General features: G+C 36.2%; 1 protein-coding gene across 1 annotated transcript in view; it reads right to left on the reverse strand.

Moving 5' to 3' along the window:
* Positions 1–254: 254 nt before the first annotated feature.
* The window catches only part of FUT9 (fucosyltransferase 9), a 93263-nt gene continuing 69985 nt past the window's right edge, over positions 255–23532 (reverse strand). Inside the window, exon 2 of the mRNA XM_044245392.1 lies at positions 255–2286. Within this exon, the coding sequence (XP_044101327.1) occupies positions 1199–2278 (1080 nt within the window). The 5' untranslated portion in view covers positions 2279–2286 and the 3' untranslated portion in view covers positions 255–1198. The remainder of the gene's footprint in view (positions 2287–23532) is intronic.

A 23532-nucleotide genomic window follows, 5' to 3' on the forward strand; every position in this document is an offset into this window, starting at 1 on the left:
TATTTATACGCTAGAACTGTCACTTTCTTGAAGCAAACAAAAATTTTCCCATGATTTTCCCTGATATTCATTTCTTCATTCAATAAATGTGCATTGAGATCATACTCTGGTTTAGAATTGTGTATTTTCTATAGATCCCCACTTTATTATGTTTAATATCTTCTGCATAACACCTTAATGATAATTTTATTTTGGTTCTTGTAATGTGAGAGCAAACCTTTAAAATGTTTTGTCTATTTATTTGTCCACATAGTAAAATGAAACTTTTAAATATTGGGGCTTGGAAAAAATATTTAAAATTTTTATGTTATTCAAGATTATACATAAATGTACCACTTGTAAATATGATTTGTATCTATACACATTCTTTTCCTTTGTTATTTGAGGAAATTATTTGTTTTATTATAATAGTAAGTGTAAGGATTGGGAAGAGAACTATCCTAGATATTCTTATGTATTGTCAGGATTATTTCCCAAGTTCTACAAATCCCCCCAAGTTGGATATTTAGAAATACTTGAATAATTTCACTTAAGATCTTGAGAACCAGTGATTGCATTTGTAAGACTGCTTAATGAAAATAAATGAAAAGTCTAATACCTTCCTGAAAAAAACAGTTCAGCTTCACTATCTTTTTTATTCACTACATGAATAATTCTCCCTTCACAAAAAATGTGGTAAGCAGGTAAAAAGTATATCTAATAGAGACAGTTACACACTTTGTTCACTTTGAAGTCAAAGAGGTTAGAACTCCGTTAAAAATACCTTTCCTTTGTTATATTAGGCAAACTTGGAACTAGAGATCATGGTATTTAGTGAAAATATTTCATATTTTAAGATGCGCATTATCATCTCCCAAATAGCTTGAATAGCTGACCAGTGTAGAAACAACAATCATATCATGAATGTACATTACAAACAACTACCAAAATGTGAAAAACAATGTTTACAAATGGTAGCAAGAATAAATTAATTTTCAGTGCACATAATTAGGTATATACAGGATAATTTAAAACCAAAGGGAGTGATTGCTAGTGCTGAGCTCTCAGAAATCTCCATCAAAGTGAACATGTTACCCAAGAGAGAGTGATAAAAATAAATTGTGACACAAAAGCAGAATGTTGTCTCTCTTCTTATCCTCAAAACTTGGATGATAGCTCATCAAAATAATTTTTCCAAGTGTGCAAATGATGGAAAACTTTAATTCCAAAACCATTTCTCTAAATTACCAACAGATTTATATTCTTGATGCCTTTTCACGTGATCACAAGCCAAGCATGCATGTGATTCCCAAAATCGTGGGAGATTCACTGTGAAATCCTTCCTCCAGTTAAAGTAACTAAGGTATAACTTATTGTTTTTGTCAACTTCTTTCAGATACTTGGCTAGCTCACTGGGAGAGTTATAATCTTCCACATGAATGAATGAATCTGCTGGAATATAATTCTCATAATTTTCCCTAGATGGCCCCAGAACAACAGGTACAGAGCCAGCTAAAAAAGCATTATACAGCTTTTCTGTGATGTAATCTTTGTGGATTGAGTTTTCAAAAGAAAGATAGAATTTGCAAGTAGATATGGTAGGAATCAAATTTTTATCATTCACATACTCTCCAAATGCTTGCCCATAGGTATGGATTTCAATGCTTTTGCTTAGCTCATTGTAATACTTGACCCTGGCGTGCTCAGGGTTCCAGTTACTTACAACCCAGCACACTAACTTCTCTTTGCTTGGCACTTCAAACACGAAGGGGTTTGTGCTCACCGTCAAGAAGCCGTAAGGCACTTGGATATCTGAGTCGCGGCGGTAAGTCAGAGTCAAGTTGAACAGGTGCTCAATGCCACTTTTTTGGGGCGTGTGAGTTGGTGATTCCAAATTCATCCAAATCCATTTCTGGAAGGGTGGCCTAGCCTGCTGAGGTAAATTAGTCAGATCCCAACTGATGTCTCGGTGATGGATCAGAACTGCGTGAGATTTGTTGTACAGAGAACGGTCTGTTGTGAGATGGCATCCTTGGATGTTGAACATTGCTTGGCAAGATGTAAGGTCAAAGGTCTGCCCAAATGGCCACACCCAAATCAGGATAGTAGTTTCATTAAAATAATCAGTTTTGGTGGAGAAGAAGTTTTTCATTTTCAGCACTGAGCTGGCTGACTCCATTGGACTGAAGATCCAGCTGTTGGTAGGCTTGATGTAAATGAGCAGACAGGCCATGAAGCAGCCCAGGATAATGCAGACGATTAAAAATGGGCGGAGAATTCCTTTGGATGCTGATGTCATAATTTTTTCTGTGAAAGAGAACGATGGAGGTAGGTAGCGGTAGTGATGAAAAGCTAACCATAAATACAATTTGAGGTTAACGGGTGATATATTTCAAAATATACTTAATCACAAAACCAGATGCATTTTCCTTTTTTAGTGTTACTAAACCATTAGAGAAATGGAGCTTTTATTAAGCCAAGAAACTGCCTTCAAAGGAACTTTCTCTTGAACTCCATAAATAATGATTCAGAATTTGTTAGAAGTCTGCCTGCATATCTTGAAGCTGGGTTACATCTGTTTTCAATGCCATCCTTACCTGTTATTTTATTTGTTTCTAGAAAGCTGGCACAAAGACTGGCATCACCAAGGCTATGACTAAAATTTTTTTGTACTTTGAAACCACATCAGATCTGAGAACATTCCTTAGTTTATATGACTATTATTAATTATATATAATTATTATAATTATTTACTCGTGCATTTTTGAGATTGTAATATAACTTTGCAGTTCAGATGGAATTCAGTAGAAAACCAAAATTTTTAAAGAAAAACTTTTGTTTTGGTTTTTTGATATAAGCTCATCTTTCCTGCCAAAAATGCATCACAAGCGATCTCTTATAAGAAATGGCAGCTCTTGGTTTGATATCTGTTATTTTGTTTTGCTTTTAAGTAAGTACATGGGTGCAAAAATTTGAGAAATTAAAATCTCTTTTTTAATTTTTAATATTTATTTTTTCTTACAATTTTTCTTATTTACTTTTAATAATCTGTTAGTACACCCAAGATCTACTAGGTTGCGATAATAAAATGCTATAGTGGCATTAGAAAAACATTCTCATGTGGTATCAGGGCATTAAAAAAAGTTTTTCTTAGCACTAAAATGATATTAATATAATAAAAATAAATGGATTCTCAAAAGAAAAGAATTGTGTTTCATGGAGGATAAAATTGACCTTGTGAATTATAGGAGATTGCAGCTAAAAAGATGAATTAAGGCTTTTTGATTTTTTTTTTAATGGAAGAGTCTTCAAGGTTTTTCCTCTTTGACATTCATGTCTTCTTATGAATATGAACACAAAGATAAAATATATAATATGTTTGCAAAACTGTCTTTTGATCAAATTCTTACTGATCCTCTGAAATTCATGATTCTTTTCACCAAAATAATGTGGTCTATCATTTCAGATTCATTAAAATATTTTGAAGTCTTGATCAAAAGTGTACAAACATGAACAGTGTACAAACATGAGCAGTTTCCTTCCAGAAAAAAAAGGGAGAAATTGTTCTTTATTTAATTACCTAAATTTATGTGAACACTTTTTTAAAAAATCACTTTTTTTTTTTTGCTGTTATGCAGCTTTTCTTAAAGCATATGACATATTCTATGTAGTTCCCTTGATTTTATGAATCCAAAGATTCTGGATATTATATCCTGGAGAACTCCCAGAAGAGAATTATTGGAATCAAGGACTGAGACTTACCATCAAATTTAGCTTCAGCCCCATCCAGTCAATAACAAAAGGAAAATAAAAGAAGTGTCTACCAAATATGTTCAGAAACTATTAATTAACTCCTGAGCTACAGAGAAAATAGAAATGAATATGAAAGAAATCTTAGCTGTTTAGAACTAAATGACATTGTTGACTCTACATGTGAGATTTGGTGGAATGTGGCTAAAACAGTACTTTATTTAAAGGAAATTTACAGGTTTGCACAGTTTGCAGGAAGTTAGTTAACAAAATTGCCAACTGAACAAGCTGGACAGAGAACAATGGGCCAAAGCTAAAGCAATAAGAAGTAAAAAATTAAGATAAGGATTGAAATCATTGAAATTGAGAACAGAAATTAGAGAAGACTGATAATACCACATGTAACTATGTGAAGTGATGAATTAACTAAACTTATAGTAGTAATCATTTTGAAATATCGACATATATCAAAACAGTATGTTGTACCGCTTACACTAATATAATGCTACATGTGAATTATAACTCAATAGAACTAAAAAACATCCAGAGATAAACTTCACCCAAGAATAATCATGAAAAAAGGAAATTAATTTTTTTAAAGAAATTCAGTTTAAATATAAAAAAAGAGCAGATGATTATGCAACAGAAAAAAATAAGAAATGACTATATGGAGTAATTTTATGTTCATGAATTTGAAAAACTGATGAAATGGATGGTTATATATCTGTACAAATAGAAAAATGCCAATTTTAATGAGAATTTCTTATTAAACAAATAGCAGTTAGTGAAGTGGAATTGATAAATGATCATTGAAAACAAACAGTAGACCTAGGTGGCTTTGTAGGAGTGATATCAATTGTTCAATAAATAGAGAATATTATTGTCATTTTTTAAAAAATCCAGAAAACAAAAAAAAGCTTAACTCATTACATGAAGTCAATTATTAACCTATTACTAAAAGGAAATATAAAAAGTTTAAATGGTCTATTTCACTTATGAACACAGATACAAACATTGAGCAATAAAGAAAATTAAAATATATTATGACATAATTCAAGAGTAGGTTTATGTAGGTTCATGTACATTTGATCCTACTTAATAAATTTGACTGGTTGGATAATCTATTTCTACACTCTGAGAAAAGTTACTGGAAAGATCTCTTTTTTAATGGAGTAATAATACTAACCTGTAATATACATGATTTGACTGAGCAATGAAGTGTTTTTCTCCTGTAAGACCAATGTTTAATGGTATTTCAAGATGTTTTCATTGATAGGGTGCTGGGTGGCTCAGTCAGGTAAGCATGTGACTCTTGATTTCAGCTCAGGTCATGATCTCATGGTTGGGAGGTTGAGCCCTGCGTTGAGCTCCACACTGTGTCGGGAGCCCCCTTAAGATTCTCTATCTCCCTCTTTATCTCTCCTTCTGCCCCTTCCTCCACTCATTCGCATTCTCTCTCCCTTTCTCAAAAGAACAAGGGAAAAAAGAGAGACAGAGAGAGAGAAAGAGAGAACTGTTCTCATTGAAAAAGTTTCCTTACGTCCTTTTTGAATTGAAATGCAATGTCAGTAACTAAGTAAATAATGTCAATTCATTGCAATAAATTACAGCTTAAATAGCCCCTGTTCAGTAAATGCTCATTCTCAGCTAGGTCCTGTGCAGAGCACTTTGCACACATCATTTCCTTTAATCCTCATAGAACCTCTATGAAGAAAGTCTTTTATCACCTTTGAGGAAAAAAACCTGAAGTCTGGGGTGCCTGGGTTCAGTTGGTTCAGTTGGTTAAATGTCTGCCTTTGGTTCAGGTCATGATCCCAGGGTCCTGGGATTAAGCCCCAGATCCGGGTCCCTGCTCAATGGGGAGTCTGCTTCTCCCTCTGACCCTCCCATTGTTCATGTTCTTTCTCAGATAAATAAATAAAATCTTAAAAAATAAAAAGGAAAAACTGAGGGTCAGAGATATATGCAACCAGCTTAACCATTGAGTTATGCTCTTTCTTGCCTTCTACCATCTTCTTTGAACAAGTAATACAAGCCTCAGTTGTCTATTTAGGTGCATTTGACACTTCTGGTTTTATTGTTTTGGTTTCTCTGGCCTCTACCCTTTATAATTGAGGATTACTTATCCATGCATTAAATTTTGAGCAATTTCCTTTAACAAGAACACCTGACACTTATATGATACTTTCTAGTGTCAAACATTGATTTTAGCACTTACGTTAACACACACACACACACACACACACACACACACCTATGTATTACCTCATTGTAATCCCATTTTATTGATAAAGAAACAGGCTTCTAATGGTTAAAAAACTTTCCCAGGGTTACCCAGTTCAGAAGTGGCAGAGCACACTTTCAAACAAACCCAGGTCATTGGTTCTAGTTTGAGTCATGAACACTACATTTTATGTTCACTGATTCTCCAGGCTGCAGCTAGAGAACACAATAACCAGAATGCAAGCTCTGTGAAGGCCTTTGTTTCTTCACCGCTTAATCCTCATCACCAGAATACAGTAGGTGTTTAATAAATGCTATATATGTTGCATGAATGAGTGGGTGGAATGCCTAGTCCCTACCCTGTGCAAGGTAAAATGCTAGGTAACTAGATAAGCAAAAATAAGCCAAGTATGAATGAAGAAATAGATACTTAGTTGCTTTCTTTGTGCATTTAATATGTATACTTTCAGAAAATAGCTACCATCACAGTTGGCATACAGATATTTCTACCGCTAAATGAGCAAAATCCCCTAGCTTTGTCATGTGTCAAAGTTGGCATCTATCTAGTATACTTTAATTTTATAACTCCTCTTTTTGGTCAAATGAGGAAAAAAAAAAAGGTCACTAGGCAAGAAACAATGTTCCTTTCACTGCAGGCCTCTCAGTTTTTCTGCTTCCTGGACATTTTGTACTGAGGTTCTTTTTGTTAACTCTCTGTACACCTCTCCTCTCAGCTCTTCATTGCTGTCGGGTCAATTTCTGAACAATAGGGGCAGTTACTCAGTAACCCCTGCTTTGTATAGAAACTGTCACGAAAGTTTGCCTCTTGGAGCCTAATTGACACCCCCTTGACAGGAAACTTTAAACTTACTTCTCATAACTAAAATTCAGTTGGATATCCAACACATCTTGAACTGTTAATTGGCCATAGGCATGTAACTTTAGCTCTCACTAGAGAGAGCAATAAATTTATAGCATAAAGCAAATTATAACCATAAATAGTATAATGAAAACTTCTCAATTATTTTTGATAGTCTTAAGTGCCATAAAAGAATATAAAGACATTAGTATTAATAATTAACAAAATCTTTTGTAAAAATGTAACTTGATGGGACTTGGTGTGCATATACTTCTGCTTTCCATTAAGAGACTCTCTTCAGTGTCATGCCTTAGGAATCTCCACTGAGAGTTAGAGAACAGAAGGGAGCCTGGAATAGAAGAGGTTCAAGCGCATACTCACATCATAAATATGCTTCAAGGAATTAGGGAGAAAAAATGTGGAACCAAAGTGAATAAGAGGCTTCTCTAAGGAATAGTAATTCTACTTTAAGTTTTTGGTCTGTGAGTGTTTGTGCACGTGCATGTGTTGAATCCTTATTTTACACTGAAAGAAATGGGTATATTTAGAACAGAATTCAATACCTGCCTGAAACTTACAAGACAGAAGAGGACAGTTGGGCTTTAACTTGCCCCTTTAGACTTCACTTAGATAGCAGCCACCCCCTCATTCTTCAACCCACCTCTCTGGTTCACAGTAGCAGGCATGTGGCACTGGAAGAGAGCTTCCCTATGCCCTCTGGAGGTCTTGAGTCAACATGTTTGACAATCATTGTGTGGTACACCTCTTCTCTATTTGTTGTGTGGGTGTACAATGAACGCATTCCTGAAATGGTAAGACTTTTCATCCATGTAAAGAAATAGAACTTTCAATCCACTTAGGGATCTTCAGATCAGTTCAGACCAGCCTCCAAGAGATGAATCATGGACAAATTAAGTAGATTAAAATTAGAAATATTTAAAGAAAATAAGTGATTGTCATTCATTGTGACTTCCCTGTTACAATAAAATTTGTAAAGTGCTTTTGATAGTGGCTGGACCAGAGAAAGAACTATGTAAGTGTTTGCTATTATATTATTACTCTCTGTTGCAGTCAAGAATCCGAGCTCTCACCGTAGCTGAATTTCTTTTGGAATAATAAATCCTTCTTATGTCTATGCAGATTATTACCATTTCTAACAACAAACACACACACAATCTCCTCTAAGTTCAAAACATAACCCATTATTAATATATTTTGGAGAAATATATAATATACAATTTCTAATGAATTTAAACATTGTCTCAATATTTCATGGAGTCACACTTTTACAAAAAGTTACTCTATGAACATATTATATTTAAAGGATTCTTTTTTTTTTTTTTAAAGATTTTATTTATTTATTTGACAGAAATCACAAGTAGGCAGAGAGGCAGGCAGAGAGAGAGAGAGGGAAGCAGGCTCCCTGCTGAGCAGAGACCCCGATGTGGGACTCGATCCCAGGACTCTGAGATCATGACCTGAGCCGAAGGCAGCGGCTTAACCCACTGAGCCACCCAGGGGCCCCTATTTAAAGGATTCTATAGCAGGTATTTGTTAGTTTATAGTGTCTGGATCAATCTTCCTTCTTCTGATAATACCACCCTAATTTCCTATTGGGATATTACCTCTCCCTCCTGTATACAATCTTTGGGATTGCAGAGAATGCTATTTCCCCCTTTCCTAAACCACATTGGGCAGAAAATTCAGATCATGCAAGCTCTGACTCTGGGACTTGGAAAGTTGAGTAGAAGGGTCAGGATGGAAAATGTTGGAGCTGATTAACCACTCTACTACCTGCATCCAAGGATCTGCTTGGGATCCTGTCTTCCTGGGCTGGCCTCTTCAGCTATTGCTTCAGTTCTAAGAACTACTCCATAAGCTTGCAATAATTTCCTTTTTGTCTGTTTCAATTATAATTGTTTTTATTACTTGAAGCAAGCAAATCCAAGCAAACACCCCTACAACAACCCACAACAAAATAAACCCTAACCAAGGAAACAAACAAACAAAAACTCAACTAATTATCTCACCTCTTCTTTTTTTCTTCATGCAGGTTAGGAAGTGTATACCTAGAATCCTTCAAAATATGTCCATAATTATTTGGATTAAAAAAAAAAACTCTAGGGGCACCTGGGTGGCTTAGTGGGTTAAAGCCTCTGCCTTCAGCTCAGGTCATGATCCCAGGGTCCTAAGATCGAGCCCCACATGGGGCTCTCTGCTCAGCAGGGAGCCTGCTTTCTCCTCTCTCTGCCTGCCACTCTGCCTACTTGTGACCTCTGTCTGTCAAATAAATAAATAAAATAAAATAAAAACTCTATATAAATTCTCAAAACAGCAAACCTATCTCTTCATTTTATTTTAAGCTGTAGATGCCATCCAGAATTTAGGTATTTGGTGGTAGGTGGTATTTAACTGAGCTATTACTTATCTGTTTGTTCAGGTTCAAAGAACAATGGTGTTCCCCACATATTCATTATGAGGTTTGGTGTCATGATATCAATAGGATTCTGCAAAAGTCTTCTGTAAATGTTCATATTTTGAATTGCCTAGCTTTATTTATTTTTTGGGTTTTTGTTTTTGTTATGATTTTGTTTGCTCTCACTTCTTCCTATGACTTTTACAGTAAGATCCTTTCCAAGAATAAAAATGTCTTATACTTTCAATACCCTATACCAAATTATATTCTGCCTCAAGATACTGTAAGACTTTATATATTCATCACTTCACTTTCAAAAATTCCCTTGACACTTCACAATCCACTGAATCTTCCTCATGGGCATTCCTGCTCTGAGTTCTCACTATTCTCCCCATAAGGTCCTGAGCCAAATGCCTCCTGTCTTTGGGAGAGATGCCATTTACTTTTTGGCAAGAAGACACTGGCTGATCTCTGGAATGCTATCAAATTTGTGTTCGCGAGCCTTTCTCAAAGACCTTTGGGTATTAGCTCTGGTATTTCCATGGGTGAGCCTCTTTTATTTCTTCCAAACACTGGAGAGGCTTTCACCAAAATATGCCACTTTTAATGGTCGACTTTGCTTTTCCCTAATATTCCTCAGATTGTGCTCTAGCACACATAAAAATTCCCTGACTTATTTCTCCTTTGGGATATTACCTCTAAAATGCTCAGAAGTGTCTCTTTTTTTCCCCCTTCTCATTTTTGTCTCACACATTGCTTTCCTTCAGTGTTCAAACTGCCAATGGTGGCTTTTCCTGCACGGCAAACTTCTTCATCTTAAGCAGGTTCTACATTCATTCTCTTTGAAATTTCTTTCCAATTCAGAGATTAACCTTTTTTAGTTTGATCTTTTATCTGCTTCTTTCTACTCATAATCACTTGTTTGCAATCGCTGTCTTTATTCATTTTAGAAGATCTATTTGCCCGCCTTAGCTATAGCTAGAGCAATCAGATCTGACACTGAGCCAAGTGTAACTTGGCTCCTGTGCTACCTTCCCAGAGGGAATACCACAGACAGGGCCAGAGATGCTCTCTGGCAGCTACCTAGAACATGCTTTCTGGTGTTCCTTGAGGCTAGCATTCTTTCATAATTTGGCTGTCAACACCAGTGCTTTCTACTATTATTGTCAGGTGTAGCCTGTAGCAGCAGCCAACGAAGGTCAAGGGAGCCTTAAAAACAACAACAACAAAAAAAACCCCAAATCCTCAAACTCTCATTTTGAGCTGATGTATTACTATGTGAGGAGAGGACCGTTCTTCGGTCAAGGGTATACGAGTAGCTGCGCTCCCCTGCTAGAACCTCCAAACAAGCTCTCCAGGTCCAACTCTGAAGATGAGAATTTTTTCCTTCCAGATGACAGAGTAGCTCGTTCCTGACATCTCCTGTCCTTCAAATCCACACCCCACCTTGTACCATTTATGCTTAGATTAGTTGACTTCTTTTTACTTCTCCAGGTCTGGCATCTATCTGATCCTCTGTTATAGACTGCTCCTCTTGCTTTCTCAGTGGTACATCTGGCACTTGCTTTTGATGCATTCAGTTGATTCACAGGGCAGTAGACCAGTGGTTCTGAAAGTGGGGTCCCCAGAGGAGCCACATCATCAGCGTTGCTTGAGCTTGTAAGAAATGAGATTCTCCCACCGGAACCCAGAATCAGGAATCAGAAACTGGGCTGTGGCCCAGGAATCTATCTTAAAAAGTCCTTTCAGGGATTCTGAAATATTGCATGTCACGTTCCCTTCTGCATTTCCAGCATGGCCATGGTTGGCCTTCTTTCACTGAGGAAGTCACTGGACCAACACTTCCCTCTCCCTGGAGCAATTTCCCTCCTGTCTCTGTTGATTTCCTCCTTTCTGCTCCACTGGCAGTAGATTATGGAAGAATTCCTGACAACCTGCCGACACCCACCCTACTACATACACAGTAAATCAAAGGCCCCAAGTACATGTCTCATGGTTCTATCTGTTGTTTTTACAAAGCACTTACCACAGTAACGAAGGTACCTATATTTATGTATTTGATTAGTGTTGTTGCCTCTGTTTGGTTGTAACTAGGCTCACATAATAGACATTGGGTTTTTTCCTTAGTATCCAACTTCTCGATCCTAGTCAGATGTATATATCCTTGCTTTCAACAAATGCTTTTTTGAGTGACCAAGTAGTTAGCAATTATTGAGCATTTGCAATGTTACAGGAATAAGGCTAAGACTTTTCAATAAATTTTATCATTTTATTTTCAGGAAAAAAACTCTTTTTTTGTGTATTTGAAAAACAAATACATCTCATTTTCTATATGCCAAGCATGATTCTAAGCACTTAAGAAATAATAATTATTTTAAATCCATAATGATGAGATAAAATATACATTATAGTTACATTCATTTTATAGATGAGGAAACTGATGCACATCTATCCGTCCCATGTCACACCAGTAAGTGATAAATCAAGATGTGGACACTAGTAGCTTGGCTTTTTAATGTGTTGCTCTAAAAATACAAGTTAAGAATTGAGAATTCCAGCTTACAATTGCAAAACTGTGAATTCTGTGAATTATAGGATAGAAAATTTATTTTATGACATATATTGCTCTGAGGTTCTTGTTCATTAGAACAAACTAGGTCACCAATACTTCATCTCTACTCTTTTCCTGGAAACCAATGACCAGAAACAGAATAGTAGAAGTTGTAGATAATTCTCTTCCTGTCCCTGAGAGAGTGCAGAGGGGTGAATTAGCGCAGGAGAGAAGTCTAGCTTTGTTTTATTATCAGGCTATTTATCAAGCAATTCCAGGAATACAAAGAATAATTGACACATTTGGAATTGGTAATCCCTGGCTTCTGAGCATTGTATTCCTGATAGCTACGTTCTCTTTGAGGTGAATCCTTATGTGCTTCTTTGTTGAGCCAGCTTTGAAAATTGACCTCAAAGAGCCACGTTGACTAAAAACAATAAAGGTAGAGAAAAAGAACCTCTATAAAAATTTCAGTTATATCCCAGAGTTTGTGCACACAATGTCATCATTTAAAGGTTTAAAAACATTTAAAAACATTTAAAGATTTTACATGTATTTAACCATTACTTAAGACAGAATAAAGAATTTCTTTTCTCTAAGTTTTACATTCTAAATTCCCTGTTTCCCTGTTTCCCAAGGTCATTTGCTTTCGATGATTATACTATGATTGTTTGACCTTCATCAGTCTTACTACCAATAATCTCTGCAAAGAGGTCCCTCAGTTGTTTTTGTAAATGACCTTGGGAGGGAGTTTCCTATGGACCCAAACCAGTCCGGCAGCAACAGTCCCCATCCATTGCGTTTGTCCATCTTCCTCCTTTGGCTACTATGGGTCTGAGAATCCAACCAATGCAGCCTTGCTCTACTCCTACCATCAAATGTGTGGGTTTACAACCTCAAAGCCAGCTGTCCCCTGACCCTTGCTTTATGTTCCTTGGCTCTTTCTTACATACTTTCTCCAACATTAAAATTCTTGCTTTTTAAGTCACAAAAACAAAAATGAAAACAAAAACAACACACCATCGTGCATATCAAAAGATGTTAACAGATACTAAGAAGAAGGTTGCCATAAAAAAAAGAACATATCTACCTGTAGAAGTAAACACTATATTAGATGAGGCATTGCCATGACAACAGTTTCTGGATCACACCAAATTTTACAGACTGATCATCTTTTGAACTCATGTGAAGCTAATTAGCACCAGCTTTACTGGGATTAAATAAAAACACATCGCTGTAGTTAGTGAGAAGATTCTGAAACCTCAAGTTAAATCTACAATAAGAGAATAGGCCAATAAGAATCAAAATACAAAGGATAAGCCGCTAAGAAACCAACAGCCCAAGAGACACTCTGATAAAAGTGTGGCTAAAGAAATTTCAAGAAAGAAGAAAGTTCAATCAACTTGCAACTGAGTAATCTGAAAATGAACTGTTTGATTAAGATACTTAACAAAGATATTAGAAGAAAGGTAAGAAGGAGGAATTTAGAAGTAAAAGATGCAAGAGTGAAAAATCCTTAAATTTAAGATACAAACACTCCAGTCCTTGGTGGGGGAAAGGGGAGGTGGGGAGGACTTCCACTGAATCACCATTACTGGGCTTGCCCCAATGGCTTCTTTCTCCTCAAGGGTCAGGTAACATTCCTATTGTGATTTCATTCCTAATAAATAATCTTTTGAATATTCAGTTCACCAAGTAGTTGAAGACTGGGAAGAAAGTACTGTATTTGGTGAACATAGTAGAGAAAATGAAAAGAAAGTAGATTAGTAGAGAATCGTCCTAGGTCCTCTTCTCCCACCACACAGGAAAAGACAGCTGTCTTGTCATGGAAGGCTGATTCCTCCTCAACTCTGGAATCTAAGTAAGTCAAGTGACCTCATTATATTTATTATCTCTGATTTTTCCTAATCTTCAATTTCTCTGTCTTTGATGGTTGCTTTCCATTTGGATTTAAATATAATCATAGTTCTTGTCTTCTATTAAAGAACCTCCACTCTCCCAAATACTGCCCCTCTGTTTTCTCTATTCTCCACAGATAGCCACATGATTCATATACCTATCTAAGCCTCTGACTGGAAATTATTATTTATTTCTTCAACTCCCTTACCCAATATCTAGTCAATTATTACCCTTAATCAATTGAAATGCTGTAGTATTTATAAAGTCTCACTTACTTTCTCTATTGTTATGTCGTGGTTTAGGCCTGCTTCACTTATTTCCTGGATTATTATAATGAACCACCAACTGTTTTCACTGGTAACGGTCTTGTTTTCATACCATTTATAGTAAACACTGTGACTCTTTTTCTTTTTTTCAACTTCTCCCTTTCAAAAAAGTTTTGTTGTAAAGCAGTGTTGGGGAGGAAAGCCTCAAAGCAGCTAGCCTATGATCCCTCCTTATTACCAGTGGCAGGTTAAGGAGGCAGGTGATCTGGTGCAGTGTTTTTGTAAACATGATAACTTGACCTTCAGGCCAAGAGATGACTCACATTTGCTGGAAGGGAGAATTCTTATCTATGAAATACTTTCAGGAAGATGTTCTTGGTTTAGGATTGTTTATTGTAAATGAACCTAAACTTGGATGGATTTATGAGGCATGACTTCCTAGAGAGCATCACATAAGCTATAAAACTCTCTTAAGTATAAAATAAAGATGTCTTACAATCTTAATGCTCCCTACTCTGTGAGTGACACTGGGAACTTCTATTACTCTGGACCAGAGACCAGGTATGATGCAAAAAGGAGAGCTTATAGAGACTGCTAGGATATTTCAGACTTCTCCCTGACTCATGACTGATTGCATCCTTAAAATATTGGCACTTTGATACAGGGCACAATCTCTGACAGAAATGAGTTTCTTATGGCAATCTAATTCTTTGTGTTAGCTTAATATTTGCTACACAATTTTGAAAATACACAAGTGCAATAAATGGAAGTAGTCTATAAACCAATTCACAGAAATAATAACAATATTTTGTGTGTCTTTCTATTCTATCATAGAGATCTATTTAGCTAACTATTCACCCCTCTAGTTTCAATTATCAAGTGTTTTTAAACAATAATGAGAACGAATAGATTCTTTTTTCTTCTGGTTTTTTTTTTTTTTTTTAAACCTGTCTTTAAGTTGTGATCATTTGCTCATATCATCAAGAAAAAAACTTGATTTTTCTTGGAGGGGGTGAGGGGCAGAGGGAGAGGGAGAGAGAGAATCTTAAGAAGGTTCCATGTTCAGTGTGAAGCCTGATGTGGGACTCAACAGGGGGCTCAGTAGGGTGTTTGATGGAGGACTCAAGCTCACAACCCTGAGATCAGGGGGTATAGCTCAGTGGCAGAGCATTTGACTGCACAACCCTGAGATCAAGATCTAAGCCAAAATCAAGACTTGGACACTTAACTGACTGATCCACCCAGCGGGTCAGAAAAAACTTGATTTTTAATGGTCAAATAACCTTTCATCATATGAATATACTGTTAATTAATTCACCACTCATTTATTTTTGGTCATAAATACTATTTTCACTTTTTTCTAATATAATTGTTATCACAATATATAATTTATACAGTGAATCTATGACTATATTTCTGATTGTCTCCCTAGGATTGCTTTATAGAAGGGGAAAATTGGATAAAAGAGCATGAACAATTTCAAAGCCATATATCCATTAAAAAGACATAAGAACACAGGTATTTCCAGACATATTATTAATTTTTAAGGTATATGTGCTTAGTTTTCCAAATTACATTTACTGTGTAAATTGTTAAGCTGGAAGAACTTTTCTTTTTTTTTAAGATTTATTTATTTGAGAGAGAGAGCAAGCAAGAACGAGTTGGGAGGAGGGGTAGAGGCAGAAGCAGACTTCTTGGTAGTAGGAAGCCCAATGCAGCACTCAGTCCCAGGACCCCAAGATCACTGAGCTGAAGGCAGAGGCTCAATAAACTAAGCCACCCAGGTGCCCTGAATTTTTTTTTTTTTAATATTTTATTTTTTTGAAAGGGAGAGAGAGAGAGAGCATGTGGGAGAATAGTAGGGGGCAGGAAGAAGGGGCAGAGGGAGAGGGAGAAACAGACTCCTCACTGAGCAGGGAGTCTGAGGTGGTTTCAATCCCAGGACCCCAAGATCAGGGCCTGAGTGGAAGGCAGACACTTAACCAACAGCCATCCAGGTACTGTAAATTGGAAGAACTTTTTATTAGTTATATGTAATGATATGACAATATCTTTTCAATTACATATTTGAAAGTTTTTAGTAGGTTGCCCTTTGATTTACTTTTGACATTTTTAACATACAAAGTTGTTAAATTTTAGGGGTGCCTGGGTGGCTCAGTGGGTTAAGCTTCTGCCTTCAGCTCAGGTCATGATCTCAGGGTCCTGGGTTCGAGTCCCACATCAGACTCTGCTCAGAAGGGAGCCTGCTTCCCCCTCTCTCTCTGCCTGTCTCTCTCCCTACTTGTGATCTCTCTCTGTCAAATAAATAAATAAAATCTTAAAAAAAAAGAATTTATAAAAAAACAAAGTTATTATATTTTATACAGTCAAGTATATATCTCTTTCTCCCTTTGCTTCTGTTTGTATTTATACTTAGAAAGTATGTTATAACTAAAGATCAGTCAAATCACTATGTTATTCTAGGATTTAATTGCTTATGTTAACTGAATATATAACTGAATATATTTTTAAAATACCCAACCAATTATTCCCAACAATATTTATTGCATACTCTGTCCTTTGCACACTCTTTTGTAGTGGTTTATTATCAATTTCATGGGGTGCTTGGGTGGCTTAGTCAGTTAAATATCCGACTCTTGATTTTGGGTCAGGTCATCGCATTGGGATTGACACCATGAGGTCGAGCCCCATGTCATATTCCGTGCTGGGTGTGGAGACTGCTTGTGATTCTATTTCTCCCTCTGCCCCCTCCCACACCCTCTCTTGAAAAACCCAGACAAAACAATTCTAGGTTGTGTTGATGTCTGGATTTATCTCAAGGGCATGTATTCCATTCCATTCATCTGTTGATTGCAGTGTTTATAGCATGCTTTAAATTGTTTATATTAGTTTCCACCATAATTACTTTCTTCAATTGTTTATCACTTGTTTATTCTTCCAGATAACAAAATTATTTTTGTCAAGTCCATCTCTTAATCTGATTAGTATTTGGAAGAAATATCTCATTATGTTTATTTAAAGTATTTGAAATAATGGCGTACTGAATGTATTTATTCTTCTCAATGAAAATGTACTGTCATTATACTAAAATTATTCATCTCTCACAGTAAAAGTTGGTAGTATCTTACATACATAGAATATTTATTTTTTCTGAGACATTTCATGTTTTTATTGTCCCTTGTTATTGTATAGGGCATCTCCCCCCCTTACTATCTTATTATTTCTGAAAAAAACTAATAATTTTCCTTTTTTTAATTTTATTGGAACACGTTACAGAAAACTTCATATTAATTTAAAAATGCTGTGTTTATTTTATTGAGTCTTTAAGATACACATATAAATCTTTTGTAAATAATAATGTTTTTCCTTACAATTTCCAATAAGTAAAATACATTTTGGTGGCTTGAAGTTTTTGGAATTCTGTTAAATAGGAATGATAATTGGCATCTTTGGCACATTTTTACTTGTAAGAACTGTCTCACCTCTGGTTATGTGTCAGAGTACTATTTATTTATTTATTTATTTATTTTTGAAGATTTTATTTACTTATTTGAGAGAAATAGCAAAGGAGAGAGAGCACAAACATGGGGAAGGGGCAGAGGGTGAGGAAGAGGCAGAGGAGGCAGAGGAAGTAGACTTCCTCCTGATCATTTAGCCCAACATAGGACATGGTCCCAAGACCCTGAGATCATGACCTGACCCAAAGGAAGACACGTAACTGACTGAGCCACCCAGGAAACCCTAGAGTACTTAAAAAAAAAAAAAATTATTTGAGAGAGAGAGAGAAATGGCACATATGCATGTGCATGCATGAGTGTGGTATGGGGCAGAGGGAGTGAATCTTCAAGCAGACTCCCTGCTGAGTGTGGGGAGTCCAGCACTGCGCTAGATCTCAAGACCCTGAGATCCTGACCGGGGCTGAAACCAAGTGTCTGGACACTCAACAGGTTGAGCCACCCAGGCACTGTGAAATATTATTCTTACATCAAGGAAATTGTTTTCTACTACACCTAATTCTTTGTTTCCTTGTTTTAATTAAATGTTTTTTCTTCTACTTATGTGTCCATCGATAGGTCTTTGATGTGTTTTGCTGTTATTTTCTTAGCTAATCTTTCTTAGTTAAATCTTCCTTAAATTACTGCTTGACACTATTTTTCCATTCAAATTAGTGCTGCTATTGATTTGGGTATTTTTACATACATATCTAGAAATGATTATGTATTTTTTGTTATGGGGCCTTCTTAATTAACTTTTGGTATTAAGGCTAGGATACCCACATAAAAAGTTAAATGAAATAAATACAAGCATTGTACAATTCCAAACAAAGTGTAAATGTGAAATAAATGTTAAAAAAACAATGTTATTTATTTTATGTAGCAGACAGTATTAGTGAAAAGATTTTGTAACACTAGGATTAGCTTTCCTTGAGTTTGAATCCTGCTGTTGGTCCTGCTCCTTGTCTTTTTTATATTATTGTACTACATTATATTGGTAACATTTCCGATTTCTTTTATTCATGTATTTGAATTTTTGATATTACTTGAGTTAATTTCAATTATTTGTATTTTCCCAGAACTGTCCACAGCATTAGGATTTTCAAATATATTAACTTATCATTGCATATGGTACTTTAAAAAACACAGGAGCAGCAAAGTGACAATAGTAACCTCCTCTGATTTTGTTCTTATGTCACTTCCCTGGGTCTAGTTTTATTCACTTATCCTTAAAGGAATTGGATGCAGCATTACCTCCTGTTACAGACTGAATGTTTATGTTCGCCCCAAGTTTCATATTTTAATGCCTTAATCCCTAGTGATTTTGGAGATGAAGCCTCTAAGGAATTAATACAGTTAAATTAGGTCATTAGGGTAGGATTCTAAACTGATAGGCTCAGCATCCCTAGAAGAGCACCTTGTTTTTCCCCTTGTCCCTGCAAACCCACTAGGTCATGCGAGCACAGAGCTAGAAGGTGGCCATCTGCAACCGATGGGGTGAGCTCTCACCAGACACCACCACATCTTAATCTTGTAATCGCAGCCTCCAGAACTGTGAGAAAATAAATTTCTGTTGTTTTAGCCACCCAGTGTGTGGCATTTTATTGTAGCAGCCCCTAGCAGACTAATGTACTTCCTCATCGAAGTGTTACTTCCACAGTCCTCTTACTATGAATGTCTGTCACAGCTCTTACTTTATCGTCTTGCTCAAGAAATATTTCTTATATAAATGAAAGCAACAAAAATTCACATACTTCTTCCTGAAGGGATGAACTCTCTATTCAGTTAACTGTGTATATGTTAATGGGGCTGATTATCTCTAGGTGTAATGATGTACATTACGTCATTTTTATTCTGGGCATGAAAAAGCAAAGCAAAGAAATAAATCCTGAATGTCTTCCCTTTGGTATCTGAGCCACCAGTGGATCTTCTCCAATATTATCTATTGGTCTCTCTCTAGACTTAAAATGGTTTAGAGTTACAAAGATAACAATATTCACTCATAATGTGTTCAACTGACTCAAACTTGTTTTTTACTTTGATGCTATGTGAAATAAGTGCTAGATTGTATCTTTAAAAATGATGAAAAAGAGGACCATCAACTGGCCTCTGGAAGATGCAGGACTCATGGCACATGGTTCTGTGACTGAAAACACGTGCTCTGGACACAGCCCGATTTTCAATCCAGGATCTACCTTTGGCTCTCTATGAAATTCTCGGGCAACACCTTCAACTTCTCCAGAGTTATTCATCTAAAAAATAAGAATACCTATCTGCCAGATTTGTGCACGTATGATTAATTGATACATGTAAACTATCTGGAACAGTCCTTGACGCATAGAAAGTATTTGGCAATTATCAGCTGTGGTATTTACTACATATACATGTGTCCGGCGTCAGAAGTATTTCTCATTACTGGATATGAAACTGCCACATGTAGCAGTAGCAGGAACAAACTTTGCAGTTCCTCTGAGTCACAGAATTGCAGGAGATTTTACATGGAGTAACCCAGTCACTTAACCACTGGTCACTTCTTAGAAAAAAAAAACAAAGTGGCATTTTGCAGCATGAATGTGTCACTACTTGTCATTGGTCACGATGCAAAAAGCAATTTGCTCCATTTTAATTTGATTTTGTTCCATCTTTTAGAGTAATTACCAGACAATTATTTTGTCATAAACTGTATGCTCAATAGGCAAATCTGGCTCCATGAGATTAAGAAACTCATTTTCTCTGATGTGCTTTGCCCCTCTTTGACCTTCAATTTCTGAAAACACATTTTTCAGGTGTTCTCTTTGGGAGTAAGTGATTTTTCAGTCATTTTCATTTTCTTAATTTTCATTGTTCTTATGTATTGAAATTCCATTTTTTTTTCTACAACCAGCAAACTAACTAACCCATGGTTTTGTATATAACAAATGCTCATTAAATATTTTTGAAGTTTTTATGTTTATGTGACACAATGTTATAAATGGATATTACAACAATATATGTAAGCTCCCTTGAAGAACTCACAAACCAGAAAAACAAGTAGCAAAAGAAGATAACAATCCTACTCAATAATATACAGTGTAAAAGATATTATCTTAATATGAAAGACTTCCTCCTCTGTGCTCCCATAGTTGCTGTGTATCTCCCTAACTGGACACTTGTATTATAATGAAGTCAAGGTTGATTTCCGTGTTCCTTCCCTCTTAGACCCTAAGCTCCACAGAAGCATGAACCAAATTTATTTTGACATCCTATTATAGTTACCTAGCACAGTCTCAGGTACATGGAAGGTGTAAGTTTCTTCTAAATGAGTAAGTGAATAAATGAACGTTCAAGAAAATATTATGAATTTATGGCTTTTTCTTTCTTTCTTTAGAGCAGAAAGAACAAATTTCCAAGGTCATATGCATTATGAGACGAAGATCCTCAAGCTCCCACTCTCTGGAAATTTCCAACCATAACAATTTCAGTGCTTTTAAGATAGTGGTTTTCTTCTCCTGTGGTATAAAAGAAGACTCAGATGCTTTAGAAATCCCGAAGCTAGGGAAACTGCAAAAGTTTTGTTTTGCTAAATGACAACTCTGTGAAATCTAAATATAAATGAGATCCTTAAAGCAAAAGAACACAGTATTTAAATGTGATTCCATGAATTGCTGACAAACAGTTGATGGGAAGCAAATATAAGCACAGTTTGAAACCAAATCACCTGCTCTCAGAAGCAGTGAGAAGGGAGATTGAAGTTTTTTACTGTTTATTATATTAAATGATTAACATATTGATAGGGCTAGGAAACCCTTAGTACTATATTTCATGTTCTTTCTATTTATATTTCAGTTAAATAATAAATTGAATGAGAAATTGAGACTCAAATAATTATTTCTAAAAATGATGGCATTATTTAAGGCCTGGAATTAGAGTCTCCTTAATTAATGATTGTCAGGTGGTTGACAATGGAAATGTTTGCAAGACTTACATTGACTGAAGATGAGAAGATTTGCGAGCATTTGTGTTGAAGGCAATAGAAAATAATTAAGAAACAGTTTTTAGCTGGGAGGCATCTTTGTGATATTTTAATCTGACAGCCTCATTTTATAGCTTGATAGCGTTATGAAATAGATATGTAAAAGTCAAATTAGCACTAATACTACATATTCGTGACACAATAGGAACTTGAAGCCATATAGTTTGACTTCCAGTTCAAGACTTTCCATAATACAATGTCTCTTCTCTTCATGAAATGAAGAAACTGTGATAGTAATAATTCAAAATGAAAAAGAGTCTAAGATCAAATCACTGAGTGAATTAAAATGAAAATAATTCAAATAGAAATGTAAATTGAACAGGGAAGTCTTGCCTGGATATTGAATGGAACTAGTAGTTTGTCTTGGCCACACTGCTACACATTCTTTTACTCTCTTCTCCTTAAGGGCACTGCATCGTGTCCCAGACACCTGAACCCAGGGAGGTTGGGTAGAAGGGGAACCCAAGCCAAATGGTCATGAAGATGGACACACAAATTTATTCTTTAAAAAAAAAAATTTTTTTTTTTTGTTAAGATTTATGTATTTGAGAGAGAGAGAGAGAGAGCGCTCCTGCATGCAGGAGTGGGGAAAGGGATAGAAGGAGAGGGAAAGAAAGAATCCCAAGCAGACTCTGGGCTCCAGGAGAGAACCTGATAGTGGGGGAGAGCTCAACTGGGGGTTAAATCTTATCATCCAGAGATCATGACCTGAGCTGAAACCAAAAGTCAGAGGCTTAACAGACAGCCACCAAGGTGCCCCCATAAGTCTGTTCTTAAGTCTGGTATTCTTTTAGTCCTTTTAAAGTTGGAGGATCCCTTATCCTGCCCCACACTATAAAAAAAAAAAGCCTGCCTATAAAGAATTGCTTCTGCTCTGGGTAAAGAAAGTTTCTGGTGGGTATGGTTGTAAGAGAGTATATATTTATTTATTTAGTTATTTAGTTAGTTGAAGATTTTATTTATTTGAGAGACAGAGAGTAGGTGTGTAAAAGAGACAGAAAGAGGGAGAAAGGGTACATATGAGCAGTGGGGTGGGGGAGAGGGAGAGGAACAAGCAGACCCCCTAGTAGTAGCAGATAGCCAAGAAGCATGGCTCTGAGGCTGGAAAATACCAGACTGGAAGATGCTTCCCCTCTTTCTCTTGGACTTTATCCAAGGTTTGAAGAAAAGCAGGGGAAAAGAGAGAATGCCGGAGAGAATAAACAATTTAACATTGAATGGTTAAGGAAGATATGGTCCATATACACTATGGAGTATTATGCCTCCATCAGAAAGGATGAATACCCAACTTTTGTAGCAACATGGACAGGACTGGAAGAGATTATGCTGAGTGAAATAAGTCAAGCAGAAGGAGTCAATTATCATATGGTTTCACTTATTTGTGGAGCATAACAAATAGCATGGAGGACATGGGGAGTTAGAGAGGAGAAGGGAGTTGGGGAAAATTGGAAGGGGAGGTGAACCATGAGAGACTATGGACTCTGGAAAACAATCTGAGGGGTTTGAAGGGGCGGGGGGGTGGGAGGTTGGGGTACCAGGTGGTGGGTATTAGAGAGGGCACGGATTGCATGGAGCACGGGGTGTGGTGCAAAAATAATGAATACTGTTATGCTGAAAATAAATAAAAAATAAATTAAAAAACAAACAAACAAAACAAAACAAAAAAACAATTTAACATGAGCAAAAGGGACTGTTTCAATCAAGGGCTGGCAAACTATATGCCCAGTGGCCAACTCTAACCATAGTCTGTTTGTGTAAAAAAATTTATTGGAAAACAGACACATCCATCTGTTTACATATTGTCTAAGGCCACTTTTGTGCTACAATGACACAGCTGAGTAGCAGTGGCAGAGACCTTTTGGCACACAAAGCCTAAAATATTTACCAACTAGCTTTCCGTGGTAAGTTTGCAGCTTCCTGGTTTAAAGCATCAGGTAGAACTCGTTTTAAAGCATAATGTCTACTTATTTATTTATTCATTTATTTATTTATTTTTCTTGATATGCGATGGCACAGGTAAAAAGCCTGAGCAGTTTTAAGCAACAAACTCCACACGTTATTGCTGGTTAAATCTACATGAAAC

This window comes from Neovison vison, chromosome 1, assembly GCF_020171115.1.
Source record: "Neovison vison isolate M4711 chromosome 1, ASM_NN_V1, whole genome shotgun sequence".
NCBI classification, from domain to species: domain Eukaryota; kingdom Metazoa; phylum Chordata; class Mammalia; order Carnivora; family Mustelidae; genus Neogale; species Neogale vison.